Source organism: Chanos chanos, chromosome 8 (assembly GCF_902362185.1).
Source record: "Chanos chanos chromosome 8, fChaCha1.1, whole genome shotgun sequence".
NCBI lineage: Eukaryota > Metazoa > Chordata > Actinopteri > Gonorynchiformes > Chanidae > Chanos > Chanos chanos.
Genome location: NC_044502.1, coordinates 270847 through 290000, shown reverse-complemented (window position 1 = coordinate 290000; position 19154 = coordinate 270847). Strand labels below are relative to the sequence as shown.

At 40.5% G+C, this 19154-nt stretch overlaps 1 protein-coding gene across 1 annotated transcript in view; it reads right to left on the bottom strand.

Moving 5' to 3' along the window:
• Nucleotides 1–17642, bottom strand: part of LOC115819202 (clathrin coat assembly protein AP180-like) — a 46418-nt gene extending 28776 nt beyond the window's left edge. Inside the window, exons 1-2 of the mRNA XM_030782760.1 lie at nucleotides 17513–17642; nucleotides 163–305 (exon numbers count right to left, since the gene is read on the bottom strand). Of these exons, the coding sequence (XP_030638620.1) occupies nucleotides 163–305; nucleotides 17513–17642 (273 nt within the window). The remainder of the gene's footprint in view (nucleotides 1–162; nucleotides 306–17512) is intronic.
• Between the last annotated feature and the right edge of the window lie 1512 nt (nucleotides 17643–19154).

The window sequence follows — 19154 nt, the reverse complement described above, 5'->3', positions numbered from 1 at the left end:
ATCTAGCAACTGCTACGTCAAAAAGGGCACGCTGCCCCTCATTTGAAAGACTGTGGTGTGTTGTTGGTGTATTGTCACTCAGATGGTATGTTATTGCCATGAGGAAAAATGATTGAAATAATGTCATTTATTTCACTGAAGTTAACCATTCTTGACACGTACCTCGTTGCCATGGATACACATGTGGTGGGTGGTGACGAGGGCTTTGAAGACGACGACCCAGCTTGCATTGGTGGCTCTCTCAAACAGGGTGTCGGCCATCTGAGGAATATTGACGTTGGTCTCGTTGGTGGCAGAGATCAGATCTACAGGGCAGTCATAGCAGCACCAGACAATTATCAAGGTGATTCAGAGAAAAGAGACAACAGAAAAAAGACAGAAAAACAAGAAAAAAGGCAACATCTTTGAGCTCATTTCTGTCTTGGTTCAACGTGCTGTGTCTTTGGAATCTAATAAACAGTGAAGACACAGTGAAGACACAGTGAAGACAGCTACACTAACACTGGGACTCAGTAACTCAATGGGGTTTCTGTGAATTCAACAGCTCTTCAAACTTTTGTTTTCTCACTTGAATCTGACATATTTCCTGTGGACATTAGCTTCTGAGAGGAATGACCTGTGAAGTCGTGAGATCTCTTAAGAAAAAAGTTTGTTTCAGGTCTGCACTGCAGCTCCATTCATATGCACGCAGAGAGGACAAAGATCTCCCACTTCTCTTGTTTTAAAAACTGCTTTTATCGACTTGACTCTAATGGTGAAGGGGTCTGGTTTTCAATGAAAGACAGCTGTGTAAATCAAAAGTGAAGTGGAACCTTATTAGTCCTGAGGTGGATATCAATATTTCAAACACAGGGTCCGTGTGCAAATCCAAATCCGACTAAGTCCTGTTTTTCACCACTTGTTCAGGTGACAAACAACTTCCATCAGCTCTTTTAAGGTGACCAGACCTGAAAACACATTTAACTGCAGGCTGTACAGTTTTACATGCTGTATAGTTTGGTAATAACCCTACTCACCTGAGCAAGCTAATCAGGGGCTTACTGATAACCAGACAAACTGAATCAAACGTGTTAGAGCTGGTTTAAAATGAAATAAATTTAAATAAATGAAATTAATTTATTTTTAAATAATTTAAATAAATCAATAACTCCAGATGCTAGGTACAGCACATCAGTTTCAGGAGAATTCAGGGCCAATCAGTAATTTTCTGCTGACATGAGAATGTAACTGTGGAGCTAAAATAACTCTCTCATTCACAGTCTGAGATGTAAAGACTGACTATACATATGGAGCTGTAGTCAAGATCACCTTAAACAACACAGAAATCATCTTCAACAAGACAGAGGCCACCTTAAACAACACTGAAATCATCTTCAACAAGAGAGGGACCACCTTAAACTACACTGAAATCATCTTCAACAAGAGAGGGACCACCTTAAACAACACTGAAATCATCTTCAACAAGACAGAGGCCACCTTAAACAACACTGAAATCATCTTCAACAAGAGAGGGACCACCTTAAACTACACTGAAATCATCTTCAACAAGAGAGGGACCACCTTAAACTACACTGAAATCATCTTAAACAAGAGAGGGACCACCTTAAACTACACTGAAATCATCTTAAACAAGAGAGGGACCACCTTAAACAACACTGAAATCATCTTCAACAAGAGAGAGACCACCTTAAACTACACTGAAATCATCTTCAACAAGAGAGGGACCACCTTAAACAACGCTGAAATCATCTTCAACAAGAGAGGGACCACCTTAAACAACACTGAAATCATCTTCAACAAGACAGAGGCCACCTTAAACTACACTGAAATCATCTTCAACAAGAGAGGGACCACCTTAAACTACACTGAAATCATCTTCAACAAGAGAGGGACCACCTTAAACTACACTGAAATCATCTTCAACAAGAGAGAGACCACCTTAAACTACACTGAAATCATCTTCAACAAGAGAGAGACTACCTTAAACAACGCTGAAATCATCTTCAACAAGAGAGGGACCACCTTAAACAACGCTGAAATCATCTTCAACAAGAGAGGGACCACCTTAAACAACACTGAAATCATCTTCAACAAGACAGAGGCCACCTTAAACTACACTGAAATCATCTTCAACAAGACAGAGGCCACCTTAAACAACACTGAAATCATCTTCAACAAGAGAGGGACCACCTTAAACTACACTGAAATCATCTTCAACAAGAGAGAGACCACCTTAAACAACACTGAAATCATCTTCAACAAGAGAGGGACCACCTTAAACAACGCTGAAATCATCTTCAACAAGAGAGGGACCACCTTAAACAACACTGAAATCATCTTCAGCAAGACAGAGGCCACCTTAAACTACACTGAAATCATCTTCAACAAGAGAGAGACCATCTTAAAAAAGACAGAAATCAAAGACAAAGACAAATACTTTTATTCACAGGGAACTACTGAGACTGACATTATATTCTGCAGTTGACTCAGTTCTGTGTAGCTGCTTGCATAATGAGAGCCCAAAATGTCCAACGCAGAAAAAGGAATGTTACCATGGTGACTAATTCTACTGGATGAACTGTGTTGCTGCTAGTTCAGTAAAGAGGACTATTAGCCTGGTCTCATCCGGCCTAAACAGAATTTATCACTCATCCGCGTTCAGTGTACCACTGATCTGTGTTCAATATATTACCCATCAGTGTTCAGTATACCACTAATCAGTGCTCAGTATACCGTCTGTGTTCAGTATAACACTCATCCATGTTCAGTATATTACTCATCGGTGTTCAGTAAACAACTCATCAGTGTTCAATATAACACTCATTCGTGTTCAGTAAGCCACTTGTCAGTGTTCAGTATATTACTCATCAGTGTTCCAACATTCATCAAGTGATAATGTCACTAACAAAGCCCAGGACTGGTCTACACAATGTGAGTATAACTGCATAGTTTCATACAGGATTTAGCCTGTAGAGCCACTGGAGACACAGATGTGAGTCTGTTCAGACAGGATTTGGGTTTTGTTTCCTTAAATCCTTAAATACATCTCCTATGAAGTCTACTTTTAATACACCTATCTCCTGTGAAGTCTACTTTTAATAGACCTATCTCCTGTGAAGTCTACTTTTAATAGACCTATCTCCTGTGAAGTCTACTTTTAATAAACCTATCTCCTGTGAAGTCACTCTTTTACATTTTTTACATTTCACTCTCCTCTCTCTCTCTCTCTCTCTCTCTCTCTCACTCCTCAGTTTAACCTAAACTGCACCATTCTCTCTCTCTCTCTCTCTCTCTCTCAGTCCTCAGTTTAACCTAAACTGCACCATTCTCTCTCTCTCTCTCTCTCACAAACCAGTAACATCTGTTTAAGAAAAAGGCTAAGTCTGCATAGCCTCAGATGTAGCCTATAGGCTACCAGGCAACATTTTATTTTCTCCTTTTTTTCATTACTGCAAAGTCCTCTGTTGCCGACTTGAAATCAAATGTGTCCAATGTGTCTTTGCAGCCTGTACTGCGCATAAGCCGCGTCACTCTCTCCTCCAGACGACTTCGCAGCCCCGTCTCAATTCAATTCTGCAGAGATACGCCCCTCTCTGCGGGCATGCATTATTACCAGATATTTTGACCGGCAAGTTTTACATTTTTTTTATAAATCTTACCAGGCAAAAACTGGTATTTATTGGTTAACGGAAACCATGCTATATGTGTGTGTGTGTGTGTGTGTGTGTGTGTGTGTGCATATATAAAGGGAACAGTAATACCTCCAAGAAGATTTTAAGGAACTTTTTTGTAGCCTAAATGAGCTTTTATCCGTGGTCCACTCTCTAAACTCCTGGCTCACAAAGATGTGTTTTTCAACTGGGATGAACTTTACAGACAATTTTAACCTGTTCTGGAATCGCAGAGAATACCTGAGACCAAATAGTGCAGATCTCAGCTGGACAGGAACTAAAGTTCTAAGTCACACCTATCTTTTCTCTCTCCATCACTCGGCGAGCTTGGGGTTAGGGTTAGGGGTTAGGGTTAGGGGTTAGGGTTAGGGGCCCTCTGATAAGCACTCGGCAGCTGTGCAGAGTGAGCAAGAAGAAAACAACGAGAACTCTGTGGAACCAAAACATCTGCCCCCACAAACTGGAACCATTCAAACAGAGGTAGTGTGTCCAGCCACCTCCACTGGAACCATTCAAACAGAGGTGGTGTGACCAACCACCTCCACTGGAACCATTCAAACAGAGGTGGTGTGTCCAGCCACCTCCACTGGAACGATACAAGAGCCTCACAACAACAAGGACATCGCTGAAGTGACACAGAGCCAATCATCTGCTCCAAACTCCCCGGTCAAATAGAGATCATGAGCACATGGAAACAGATAACACTGGCGTGCAGCAGCCATCATTATCACCTCCCAAGGCTGAGGACGGGCCTCTCTACCTCCAGCAGCTCGACCAACTATCACAGAGCCCAAGAAACTACTCACAGAGCCCAAGAAACTACTCACAGAGCCCAAGAAACTACTCACAGAGCCCAAGAAACTACTCATAGAGACCAAGAAACTACTCACAGAGCCCAAGAAACTACTCACAGAGCCCAAGAAACTACTCACAGAGCCTAAGAAACTACTCACAGAGACTCACAGACAACTCTGAGAGATGCCACGCAGAAACCCAAAGTCTCGCCGAGGTGTCTGTTTATAAAGTCTCTGTTCAAGTCAGGGCACTGTATGCTCACGTGCTCAGCTCTACCTGTTCTAGTCAGAAAGAGAACCCATAACTATCAACTACTAACTTGCACTGCACTGTTTACCTACACAAGTTACTATGATTCACAATGTTTACATGACATTGCACTGACACTACACTGGGTTTACCTACACAGGTTACTATGATTCACAATGTTTACATGACATTGCACTGACACTACACTGGGTTTACCTACACAGGTTACTATGATTCACAATGTTTACATGATACTGCACTGACACTACACTGGGTTTACCTACACAGGTTACTATGATTCACAATGTTTACATGATACTGCACTGACACTACACTGGGTTTACCTACACAGGTTACTATGATTCACAGTGTTTACCTGATACTGCACTGACACTACACTGGGTTTACCTACACAGGTTACTATGATTCACAGTGTTTACATGATACTGCACTGACACTACACTGGGTTTACCTACACAGGTTACTATGATTCACAATGTTTACATGATACTGCACTGACACTACACTGGGTTTACCTACACAGGTTACTATGATTCACAATGTTTACATGATACTGCACTGACACTACACTGGTACACAAAGCTGTACATCCCCCTATGTGCAATACCGTTGTTCACACTCGCCACTTTAAACTTTAAATTTAAGCCTCCTTCACATGTATATAGTGTATATTTCATATTCTATTTCATATTCTGTTATATTTATTGCGCACCCCTCTTGTACCTTATTGTTTATTGCTCATACCTCTCTTTTCTGTTTTTTTTCTTAGTTAACTCCTTATTTTCCTACTCTTATTTTTTTAATCCCCTATTTTGCCCTATTCTACTCCTTAGTGTCTACTTTTTATTTATTTAAATCCCTTACTGTACTCTTATTCTTATGACTAGTGTCTTACTCTTTATTTATTTAAATCCCTTACTGTACTCTTATTCTTATGACTAGTGTCTTACTCTTTATTTATTTAAATCCCTTACTGTACTCTTATTCTTATGACTAGTGTCTTACTCTTTATTTATTTAAATCCCTTACTGTACTCTTATTCTTATGACTAGTGTACTCTTATGACTAGTGTGTCCTTATTCTTACGACTAGTGTACTCTTATTCTTATGACTAGTGTGCTCTTATTCTTATGACTAGTGTGCTCTTATTCTTATGACTAGTGTCCTCTTATTCTTATGACTAGTGTGCTCTTATTCTTATGACTAGTGTGCTCTTATTCTTATGACTAGTGTGCTCTTATTCTTATGACTAGTGTACTCTTATTCTTATGACTAGTGTACTCTTATTCTTACGACTAGTGTGTCCTTATTCTTACGACTAGTGTACTCTTATTCTTACGACTAGTGTGTCCTTATTCTTACGACTAGTGTGCTCTTATTCTTATGACTAGTGTGCTCTTATTCTTACGACTAGTGTACTCTTATTCTTACGACTAGTGTGTCCTTATTCTTACGACTAGTGTACTCTTATTCTTACGACTAGTGTGCTCTTATTCTTATGACTAGTGTGCTCTTATTCTTACGACTAGTGTACTCTTATTCTTACGACTACTGTACTCTTATTCTTATGACTAGTGTACTCTTATTCTTATGACTAGTGTGCTCTTATTGCTGAGTTGACCTGTTTCTCTCGTCTCACACATTTCATTGTATCGTTGACCCTGTGTTAACCTACATATGACAAATAAACTCTTAAACCATAAAACTAAACTAACTAAACCATGAGCATTTCTCAGAGAAAGTTGTTAACTTTTCCAATTTAAAACATGTTGCATATCAACATGAATCTTTTAAACCCTCTAGACTTACTGTAAAGCAAACCCCTCTGAACATTAGATCTCTTTTAAACAAGTCATTTCTAATTAATGATCTTATTTGCACACATAAACTTTTTTACTTTTAACTGAAACATGGTTGGATCAGGGTTGTGCTGCCGCCTCCACTGAATCGGCTCCTCCAAACATCACTTTTATGAGTGCTGTTCCAACAGACAGAGGAGGAGGGGGAGTAGTTTCACATCTCCTCAGTGCTAACAGTCATCATTATTTGGTGACTTTATATCAACTGAATGCCTGTGTGCTCTCATTAAGGGCTCTCCTCAGATTCTGTCAATAACTATTTACAGGCCTCCAAAACATTCAGCTTAAGTTTTTCTTGATGAGCTAAGTGATCTGTTGTCTGTAATTTGAACGGATTTTGATTGTCTTCTCATATCAGGGAATTTCAACTTGCATGTAGATCATCCGGAGAACAGTTCTGCTAAGGAACTACATACACTACTTGATACCTTCAGTCAGTTTTGAAAAGGAGTGCGTCCACAGTACACACATTTTTTTAAAATCTCTCCACAGGAGAAAGAGAAAGTGATTCTAAAACACCCAGATCTTTGCACTGAGCACACACATAACATTTAGCAAGCATGTCACGTCATTGTAACCTTCTGAACGACTGACCAATCAAATCAGTCAAGAGGACTGACACCAAGGAGAAGCAGTTTACGAGTCTGGTGTTGAAAACTAGTCAGCAACTGCAACTGTCAACAAATATGGAATAAAACATTCAGTGTCTGATAACCCTTGTCTATGTCCATGTTTATTAATCATATGTAAATACTGCATTCAAATAAATATGAATATGACATGTAACATGTAAGTATATGTGGCTGTGTCACTAGTGATCGCAATGAATCCTCATGACTGCACATCACGGCAACGTTAACAGACAAGACAGACACGCCATGCAGAAACAGTCTTTTTAATTATGTTTATTTTTAACTCCTTTCAGCTCAACAATTTCATCATATCAGGCTTCCACACAGGGAAACACCTCACGAATTTTGCCCTAGCACTTTTTGCTCTGAGTGTGATCGCAAAAACAGCATGCAAGTCACATAGCTCAAATGTTCGAGTGCTTAAATGAAGGTCTACACACATAAACATACACTCTCACACCTAAAGAGATGCATGCACACTCACACAGAAACACACACTCACACACATAGCCCTTACCACGGTGTGTTACAGTAATCTGTAATGACATTCTCTAAATAAAGACTCTTAGAGTAATCCCCTGTATACAAGGTAATACTCCTGACCAATTGCAGCTGATTCAGGATCAGCTTTGGTCATCTCAGACATCACTGAAAACATTAAGAGACAAAAGAGACGTGGCCCAGGATCAGTGCTTATCCAGAGTGTGTGCACTGCCATAGAGCAGACTGCACTCGGGTTAAAGAGCCTAGAATAGCCCAGATTAGTCCAGCACCAGGACAGTCCATAGCTTTATCTCTCACTCCTCTAACACAGCACGTGTGTGTGTGCGCGCGCGCGCGTGTGTGTGTGTGTGTGTGTGTGTGTGTGCGTGTCTGTGTGTATGTGTCTGTGTGTGTGTGTGTGTGTGTGTGTGTGTGTGTGTGCGCGCGCGTGCGTGTCTGTGTGTATGTGTGTGTGTGCATGTCTGTGTGTATGTGTCTGTGTGTGTGTGTGTGTCCGTGTCTGTGTGTATGTGTGTGTGTGTGTCCGTGTCTGTGTGTATGTGTGTGTGTGTGTGATTGTCTGTGTGTATGTGTCTGTGTGTGTATGTGTGTGTGCGTGCGTGTGTATGTGTGTGTGTGCGCGTGCGTGTCTGTGTGTGTGATAAGAACATTATCCTCCACAACATTGTTCAAGTGACCAGATTATGTTTAAACACACAGGCTCCTGACAGCCAGAGCAGACACAGTGAAACAGGCTGTGTGAGTGTGATGTCACAGTAAGACAGGCTGTGTGAGTGTGATGTCACAGTAAGACAGCCTGTGTGAGTGTGATGTCACAGTAAGACAGGCTGTGTGAGTGTGATGTCACAGTAAGACAGGCTGTGTGAGTGTGATGTCACAGTAAGACAGGCTGTGTGAGTGTGATGTCACAGGTCTGCACTCATGGTCTTATTATGAATGATGAGTAGTGGGGGAGGGGCAGCGGGGCTGCCGTTAATCCAGCAACACACAGAGAACACACACACACACACACACATCCCCATACTGACGGCTACATCTCTCATTACAAGTCAACTTTCTGTCTGTCTCCATAGACACCACAGAAGAACAAATAAACCAAACAACAGAACCACAGTTTAATGCATTTCTGCCCCGGAGAGCAAACCTGGGCCGGCACAGCCTATGTTTGACATTACATAAATATGTAAAATGTAAATCTCCATGATTGCACACACACACTGTGAACTTGTCTCTGCATTTAACCCATCCAACACACACCACAGACGCTCTATGCCCGGGGAGCATTAGGGTTAAGTGCCATGCTCAAGGGCTCACAGGGGGAACTGAACTGGCAACCTCCAGTCATGAGCCTGGTTCTCTAACCTGTAGACCATGGCTGCCCATAAACATCAAGCTCATGTCAAGGATTAAAATGAAAAAAAATGTTCAGATTTGAGGTGACTAAACTAACCTTACAAAGGCAGTTGCACTGAGTCACAAATGTTAATTACTGTTACACCTCAGCCTATACAGCATAATGCACACCCCAGACAATTACTCCATTCTGATTGGTCAGGAACTGTCATATGACTGTGTTTTTTTTTTGTATGAAAAGACTAACTAGCATGCACCTAAAATATCTAAAAATACCAATGTGTACTGCACTGGACCTAAATCTATGCAAATGTCTCTGTGGGGCTGAAGGAGGCATGACCTGTTGAGTCAGGCATGTTTATCTACACATCCTTAAAGATGCGGCTTTTACAGTGTCCAGCTCAGCGCGCTATGACTGGCCAGGAACAATGTCCAGCTCAGCGCGCTATGACTGGCCAGGAACAGTGAAAAGACTAGCTCAGCACGCTATGACTGGCCAGGAACAGTGTCCAGCTCAGCGCGCTATGACTGGCCAGGAACAGTGTCCAGCTCAGCGCGCTATGACTGGCCAGTAACAGTGTCCAGCTCAGCGCGCTATGACTGGCCAGTAACAGTGAAAAGACTAGCTCTGCACGCTATGACTGGCCAGGAACAGTGAAAAGACTAGCTCAGCACGCTATGACTGGCCAGTAACAGTGAAAAGACTAGCTCTGCGGCTTGCGGGCGGTCGTGAATAGTGAACGCGGTGGCACGTTTGGATGTGAAGTCGGTGACGTCATCGGGTCTGAGGTGTGTTCCATTTGAAACTAGCCCAGCTGACAAAGGAACACAAAACTGTTTCATGCACCCGAGTGCTGCCAGGCCACGCCCTCTGGCCTGCCAGACCACACCCTCTGGACTGCCCAGTCTCTCCTCAGAGAGCACCTAGATGATAATCCCTCCAAACACTGAGAGATGGTCTCATGAACACCAGGGTGCAGTCTACAGCCTCAGTTACTGCATTATAATATCATATAACACTAATAGGACATTCTGAATATCATATAACACTAATAGGACATTCTGAATATCATAAAACACTAATAGGACATTCTGAATATCATAAAACACTAATAGGACATTCTGAATATCATATAACACTAACAGGACATTCTGAATATCATATAACACTAATAGGACATTCTGAATGTCATATAACACTAATAGGACATTCTGAATATCATATAACACTAATAGGACATTCTGAATATCATATAACACTAACAGGACATTCTGAATATCATATAACACTAATAGGACATTCTGAATGTCATATAACACTAATAGGACATTCTGAATATCATATAACACTAATAGGACATTCTGAATATCATATAACACTAATAGGACATTCTGAATATCATATAACACTAACAGGACATTCTGAATATCATATAACACTAATAGGACATTCTGAATATCATATAACACTAATAGGACATTCTGGGGACTGCTTTGTAGAGTAACACCTCCATCCCTCACAAAACTGGTTTTGGTTCATGCAGAATGGCCCAGTAACCCACCAGACACAATTCAAAAACTGTACAGACACTGTGGAACATCCCATAAAGCATCATTTCTCAAACTCCGGGCTGCGGACCGGTGCCGGTGCAGGGTGAGGAAACTGCCAGGTCCCCGTCCCCTCCACTGAACCTCTTGCTTTGAAAATAGTACTAACAGTAACTGCCGCAGAGCCCTGCTGTTGCACCGGTCACATTATGCTGGGTGCCTCTGTCACTCACCAGGTGGAAATGCTAACATTTTATTTAAGACTCTAGAATGTTAAGCGTTTCGGTGAGAACTTGCTCATCACGTTAAACTATTTTCACCTGGCGAGAGACAGAAGCACCAAGCACAATTTGAGTGATGCAGCGGGAGGGTGTGCGGATCAGTGCATCATAGTTTGAGAAGAGCTGCCATAAAGGATGGAAGTAGTTGTGAAGGCAAAAGGCAGCCGGACTCTGGCGTTACTGCAGAAGCTGCTCTGGTGCCGTCCAAGATGTCAGCTTTTATACACTAATTTCTGCATTTTGAACTAATTGTCTTCGCTCTTCCTCAGAGACACAATCCAGCTTAACACTCTGTGAGTTTCAAAAGTGGATCACCGCTGTTCTCTTTTGTTTCTGTTTTACTGTTCTAATCTCATCTTAACTTTAAGTTAGCATCAAACTGCATAGCCATTCTTTTCATAGTTATCAACCTACAACCAAATAATGGCATGTCTCTCACATCGTCCACTCTGCTTTATCTGAGCGACAGCCGGGGCAAAGGTCAGTTTGTGCAACGTTAAGTTGCCTCTTCCTCAGGTTCAGTGACAGGGCTTAGCTGTGTAGTCAGGTGAGAACGCTGTCCTGAATAAAGCTGTACCATTAAGGAACAGGTTGTTCTTTCTGAACAAATCTTTCAAGCGAACGAAATGATCCAGTTCACTTCCATGTGCTGATTCGTACCCTCAGCTCATTAAATTCTCTCTGGTTTGACGCGTCTGCTATGGCGACGTTTCCCCTCCTTTCAGAGAACAGACTCTAGCATGAGCACATGGCCTTATAGAGGAGGGCTGTGCTTATCACAGGGGTATGTCATTGGCTGGGAGACCTTAATGAATGTATATGCCCCCACTCACTCAACATACAACAGGAGGGACTCTCATTTGTGAGCGAAAGAACTCACTCTCTGAATGCACTGAGGGCATCGTGTTCTCTGAATCCACACACTCGCTGAATCAAAGAGGGGCAGAAGTGGTTCAGGGGTGAACACAACTGCAATCCATATGAACAATCCATTACACAGTTCATGGACTTTTAAACACTAAAAGATGAACACATAGCTTGTGAAAACAAAATGATGTTCATTTACAAGGTCAATTAATTATAAGAAATGTAATGCTTTGCATTGCACATTGTAACACTGTGTTATGAGCTGATGAAGTAACTTTTTCAGTGTTGTCTCAACTGAGTCATGTAGTGTTTTTTGTGAAGTACATTACTGAGACCTACAGTCTATACAAAAGCGACTTTTACCATTGTAGACATCAATTTGTTGCTGTCCTTGTTTTACTGTTGTAACATGTGACACAAATAAGCCTAACAGTTGATAAAATGAGGAGGAAAATGTTGCCATGTAGACAAAATAGTCACGTTCATTCTGAGTAAACTGGAAGTGTCACTGAACTCATTGGCAAATGAATCTCAGTGAATGAATCTTTTACTTGAATGGATTCAGAAGATTTGAATCACTGAAAAGCATCAAGTCTACTATCTCTGGTCCTGAAAGCCCTGAAGAATTGAACATCCATGGATAAAGAAGGGACTGCACCAGTGGTGTGGCCTCTGGGAAACCACATTTGGGGCGTGGCGATTTGGCCAATGACAGCAAAGTCAGGAGGTCTGGAGAACGAGTGTAACTGATTTAAGGGTTAAGGGTCATGTCACTCTGCCATGAGACACTGAGAGGGGTTTTTTTCACACACTTAGAAGCCAGTCTGTGCCTTCTGTAGAAAAGACACAACATGACACAATCCCTGGAACCATAAGAGAGGCTTAGCCCTGGATCCTGTGTATCTTTGTTATAGACATGGAAAGCCCTTTGAGACTATAAATAGTGATATTGGGCTCTGAATAAACGTATTATTATTATTACTATTATTATTATTATTATTATTACTATTATTATTATTATTATTATTACTATTATTACTATTATTATTATTATTATTTTTATTACTGTTATTATCATGATTATTATTATTACTATTATTACTATTATTATTATTATTACTGTTATTATCATGATTATTATTATTATTATTACTATTATTATTATTATTATCTCTCTACAAGTGAATCACGTCCATCTCTCTGCTGGATGCCCTCTCATACCCATCAATATGCCCACTGCAAATGCCCAGCAACCTCACTGCCCCATCTGCGCCACTCATCCTCCCTATTTCCATGGCAACGTGACGTCCTCCCCCCATCCACCACCATTCAAAGCAGAAAACAGAGGGTATTTCCAGATGGAGACATGTTGAAGACCATTTCCGTAACAAACCAGTTAGACAGCCTCAAACAAATCAGTCAGACAGTCACGCACAACCAGTTAGACAGTCTCTAACAGCCCAGTATGACATACTAACACAGACCAGTGACACAGTCTCTAACAACCCAGTATGACAGAATAACACAGACCAGTGAGACAGTCTCTAACAGCCCAGTATGACAGAATAACACAGACCAGTGAGACAGTCTCTAACAGCCCAGTATGACAGACTAACACAGACCAGTTAGACAGGCTCTAACAGCCCAGTTTCACAGACTAACGCAGACCAGTGAGATTGTTCTACTTCAGCCCATACTGACTTCACCTTTGCTGAGTTCAGCAGTTAGAGCAGAGTGGGTCTGACTTTAGTCATAATGGTGCAACAGCAAAGGGAGACTTCCCGACTAAACACAGTGTAACACACACTCCAGCAGACCAGGCATGAACACAGACTGTAACAGACTGCTACACACACCCCAGCAGACCAGGCATGAACACAGACTGTAACAGACTGCTACACACACCCCAGCAGACCAGGCATGAACACAGACTGTAACAGACTGCTACACACACCCCAGCAGACCAGGCATGAACACAGACTGTAACAGACTGCTACACACACCCCAGCAGACCAGGCATGAACACAGACTGTAACAGACTGCTACACGCACTGGGGTTTTCTGAAAAGTCATTGAATTTTGCACATGTGATCTACTCTTGAAGTTACACTTGCATTAGTTTTTGTTATTAGCTCTATACACTGTGTCTCATTCAGTCTGAATACCACTCCCTGCTTAACTAATTAATTACCAAATTAATTACTAAGCTCTGGCTTAATTACTTAATTACCAAATTAATTACTAAGCTCTGGGAGAAATTTCCTATGGGTGAACATCTGTACTGAGGTCAGACAGAGAGGCCTCGTTTAATCTCTGGTGTAATCTCAATCCAACAGATCTGCGGGGTTACTCTTCTCATCTCTCTCTCTCTCTCTTTCTTTCTCTCTCTCTCCCCTTGTTCCTGTCTTTCTCAGTCTCTCTCTCTCTTTCTTCCTCCTCTCATCCACAGACATATACCCACAGTCACAAGGCCAGTGTATACCCAGAGTCACAAGGCCAGTGTATACCCAGAGTCACAAGGCCAGTGTGGCCAGTTTGTGTGAGTGTATGCGTCCTCAGCTTTGGTCATCTAAATTATTCATGTTCTGCTTCGGCTGATCAATTTATTATTCAGCAGGCTTTCATCCGAGCAACACCAACGCTCTCAAGACTCAACTCCTGTCAAGACTCAACTCCTCTCAAGACTCAAGACTCAAGACTCTCTATCTTACTGTATCATCATCAGAACTACACTGACTTACTGTCAGATAAAAACTACACTGACTTACTGTCAGATAAAAACTACACTGACTTACTGTCAGATAAAAACTACAATGACTTACTGTCAGCTAAACAAAACTACACTGACTTACTGTCAGATAAAGACTACACTGACTTACTGTCAGATAAACAAAACTACACTGACTTACTGTCAGATAAAGACTACAATGACTTACTGTCAGATACACAAAACTACACTGACTTACTGTCAGATAAAAACTAAACTGACTTACTGTCAAATAAAAACTATACTGACTTACTGTCAGCTAAACAAAACTATACTGACTTACTGTCAGATAAACAAAACTACACTGACTTACTGCCAGATGAACAGAACTACACTGACTTACTGTCAGATAAAAACTACAATGACTTACTGTCAGATAAAAACTAAACTGACTTACTGTCAGATAAAAACTACACTGACTTACTGTCAGATAAAAACTAAACTGACTTACTGTCAAATAAAAACTACACTGACTTACTGTCAGCTAAACAAAACTATACTGACTTACTGTCAGATAAACAAAACTACACTGACTTACTGTCAGATGAACAGAACTACACTGACTTACTGTCAGATAAAAACTACACTGACTTACTGTCAGATAAAAACTACACTGACTTACTGTCACATAAAAACTACACTGACTTACTGACAGATAAAAACTAAACTGACTTACTGTCAGATGAAAACTACACTGACTTACTGTTAGATAAACAAAACTATACTGACTTACTGTCAGATAAACAAAACTACACTGACTTACTGTCAGATAAACAAAACTACACTGACTTACTGTCAGATAAAAACTAAACTGACTTACTGTCAGATGAAAACTACACTGACTTACTGTTAGATAAACAAAACTATACTGACTTACTGTCAGATAAACAAAACTACACTGACTTACTGTCAGATGAACAGAACTACACTGACTTACTGTCAGATAAAAACTACACTGACTTACTGTCAGATAAAAACTACACTGACTTACTGTCAGATCAACAAAACTACACTGACTTACTGTCAGATAAAAACTACACTGACTTACTGTCAGATAAAAACTACACTGACTTACTGTCAGATCAACAAAACTACACTGACTTACTGTCAGATAAAAACTACACTGACTTACTGTCAGATAAACAAAACTACACTGACTTACTGTCAGATAAAAACTACAATGACTTACTGTCAGATAAAAACTACACTGACTTACTGTCAGATAAAAACTGCACTGACTTACTGTCAGATAAAAACTACAATGACTTACTGTCAGATAAAAACTACACTGACTTACTGTCAGATAAAAACTACACTGACTTACTGTCAGATAAAAACTACACTGACTCACTGTCAGATAAAAACTACACTGACTTACTGTCAGATAAAAACTACACTGACTTACTTTCAGATAAAAACTACACTGACTTACTGTCAGATAAACAAAACTACACTGACTTACTGTCAGATAAAAACTACACTGACTCACTGTCAGATAAAAACTACACTGACTTACTGTCAGATAAAAACTAAACTGACTTACTGTCAGATGAAAACTACACTGACTTACTGTTAGATAAACAAAACTATACTGACTTACTGTCAGATAAACAAAACTACACTGACTTACTGTCAGATGAACAGAACTACACTGACTTACTGTCAGATAAAAACTACACTGACTTACTGTCAGATAAAAACTACACTGACTTACTGTCAGATCAACAAAACTACACTGACTTACTGTCAGATAAAAACTACACTGACTTACTGTCAGATAAAAACTACACTGACTTACTGTCAGATCAACAAAACTACACTGACTTACTGTCAGATAAAAACTACACTGACTTACTGTCAGATAAACAAAACTACACTGACTTACTGTCAGATAAAAACTACAATGACTTACTGTCAGATAAAAACTACACTGACTTACTGTCAGATAAAAACTGCACTGACTTACTGTCAGATAAAAACTACAATGACTTACTGTCAGATAAAAACTACACTGACTTACTGTCAGATAAAAACTACACTGACTTACTGTCAGATAAAAACTACACTGACTCACTGTCAGATAAAAACTACACTGACTTACTGTCAGATAAAAACTACACTGACTTACTGTCAGATAAAAACTACACTGACTTACTGTCAGATAAACAAAACTACACTGACTTACTGTCAGATAAAAACTACACTGACTCACTGTCAGATAAAAACTACACTGACTTACTGTCAGATAAACAAAACTACAATGACTTACTGTATCATTTTACAATACTGTAGCTGCTACACAGGTTACACTGTCACATATCAGGGCGGGGTTTTCATGAATGATGTGTAACTGTTCTATCACAGCACGGGGGGTAAAGCACTACCCAAACCCAACCCTAACCCCATCATTTACTACTGATCTTTTAGACAGGATTAAGGTCATTTCAATAGGTCAGCCCAATTAATATTGCTTGAAATTGATATATTTGTTGTATTCTAAATATAAACAATAACAACAACAAAAACATTACACAGGGGTTTGCTGAAAAAAAAAACTTATAAGTATTCATTATTTAAGTTGCTTTGGATAAAAGCATATGTCTAATGGACAAATGTAATTTAAATGTAAAAATCACATCAACTATTTAATAACTTGAAAACAGCTATGTAAATGAGTCCATGTGTGTAAGAGGCTGAATATCTCCTATAAATCTTATTACCTTAACATTTCTCTGTCCTCTCTTCAAACTCTCTCTCTCTCTCTCATACACACACACACACACACACACTTAAGCTGACGGTACAGTTTTGGCCAGTTCAACAGGGCCCTTCTGGGAGCAGCTAATCCCTGGTTTGTTATTCCATAGTGTTTGCTCAGAACGGCACATCAGACCAGGGAAGGACAGCACCAGTGCTGAAATGCTGAACTCGTTAAAAAGAGTAGTTTATCTCTCCATTCACTTACAATCAAGATGCTTTTTCTTGGGCGCCATCACCTCATGTGTGGTGGCCTTGCAGACGGCGCGGGCTACATCTGATCCCGTTAGACTGTACTGCGCAGCGGCAATGCGATCCGTCAGCGTCTGTCCCGACATTTTCTCCACGTAGGGGCAACCACTTCAAGAATCTTTCAAGGGAAGGGAATGAGAAAAAAACGAATTTGATGTGTTAAACCTAACTACCGTTAAACGTTTAAAGTCTTTTTAAATCTTTTAAATGATTTAGGTTTGGTCCAGAGAAATAATTCACGAAAAAAAACATACAAACGTATAATATATATGACTGTATGAGATTATGATTCTAAATGCCTTCACACTGGTCCATCTATGCCAGGCTACACGGCTTTCTACGTTTGTATCCTTTCACACCGTTTAGGTACCAGCGATTTTGTCCCTATTACGTAACGACCTATCCTTACGGTATAACGTAGCTATTTTCTGGTCCAGTAGGGATGAACCGCAGATGGGAATGAAAACTGCTACTACACGACGTCACTAGTGTGATATTTTTGTTGAACAATGTCCTGGTATAGGTCAACATCTACATAATACCTTTTTAACACCTTGTCGTAATCGTAGTGTATCCCCAGCGTTTCACAAAATAAAAAAAAAAATATATTGTTAACGAGTGTTAACAATAGAGGGCTACATGGGGAAAAATCAGCTACTTGATTTACATGTTGAGTTGTGCCTAATTTAAAAGTCGGTCTAGTGTAAGCTATCTCCGTATCGTCGCTATATTTCTTCTACGGACCTGGTTCAGATTTTGATAGTGGTTATCTCGGTTGGACCCAGTTGCCCTTCCCTCCAGTCGACAGAAGATGCGACTCTTTCCCTGCTGTCGGCAAGAGTGGAGGGGGCTTACTGCGGCAGGCACAGGCTGTAGATGCGCTGAATGAATCGGAAATCCTCGACTTCGATTTTCAGTTTATCTATCTACAGTATTTTTCTGATTGTCCTTTTCGTGTCTTTTCAGTGCTGAGCGGACAGTGTCGGGTGACGCATCATTGACAAGGCGACGGCGTCCTCTCACAGAGATGGGTTCTTAAAGGGGGAGGGAAGCTACAGTTATGCACGCGAGCCTGCGCAGGGTTAACAGAGTGGATCTAGCTTATGCGCAGCAGTTATGTGTGCAGTTGCACGCAAGTTATTTAGGTTTATCATCATATATCAGCAAAGAGACGAACGCTCACGCGCGCATAGATTTGTTAAGAACAGAGAAAGTTGGACCCCTGCGCATGGCATACCGTGTGCAAATCGAATAATGTATTTAAAATAAATCTAATTTGTGTAAAATGAATTCTAGCAAAAGATATTTTGAACACAGTATTAAACAGGTGAAGTGAAATCTTTTGCTAATTGTATGAATCTGCAATGTCAAACATTTAAGCGGAGTATAGAGCTTAGTTTGAGGTCACTGTGACAGGGGATTCAAATGAATTTATAATGTCCTTTGACCATCAGCTGTATCAGGGGCTGTCCGTCCATGGTTATTTCCAAGGCTGTGGCAGATCTGAATATTATAAAGAACTGATGTTACTGATTTAAAAAGAAATGAAATATCTGTGTTAATTTTTGGAGGTGTGTGTGGACAGATCTAGATGTAGG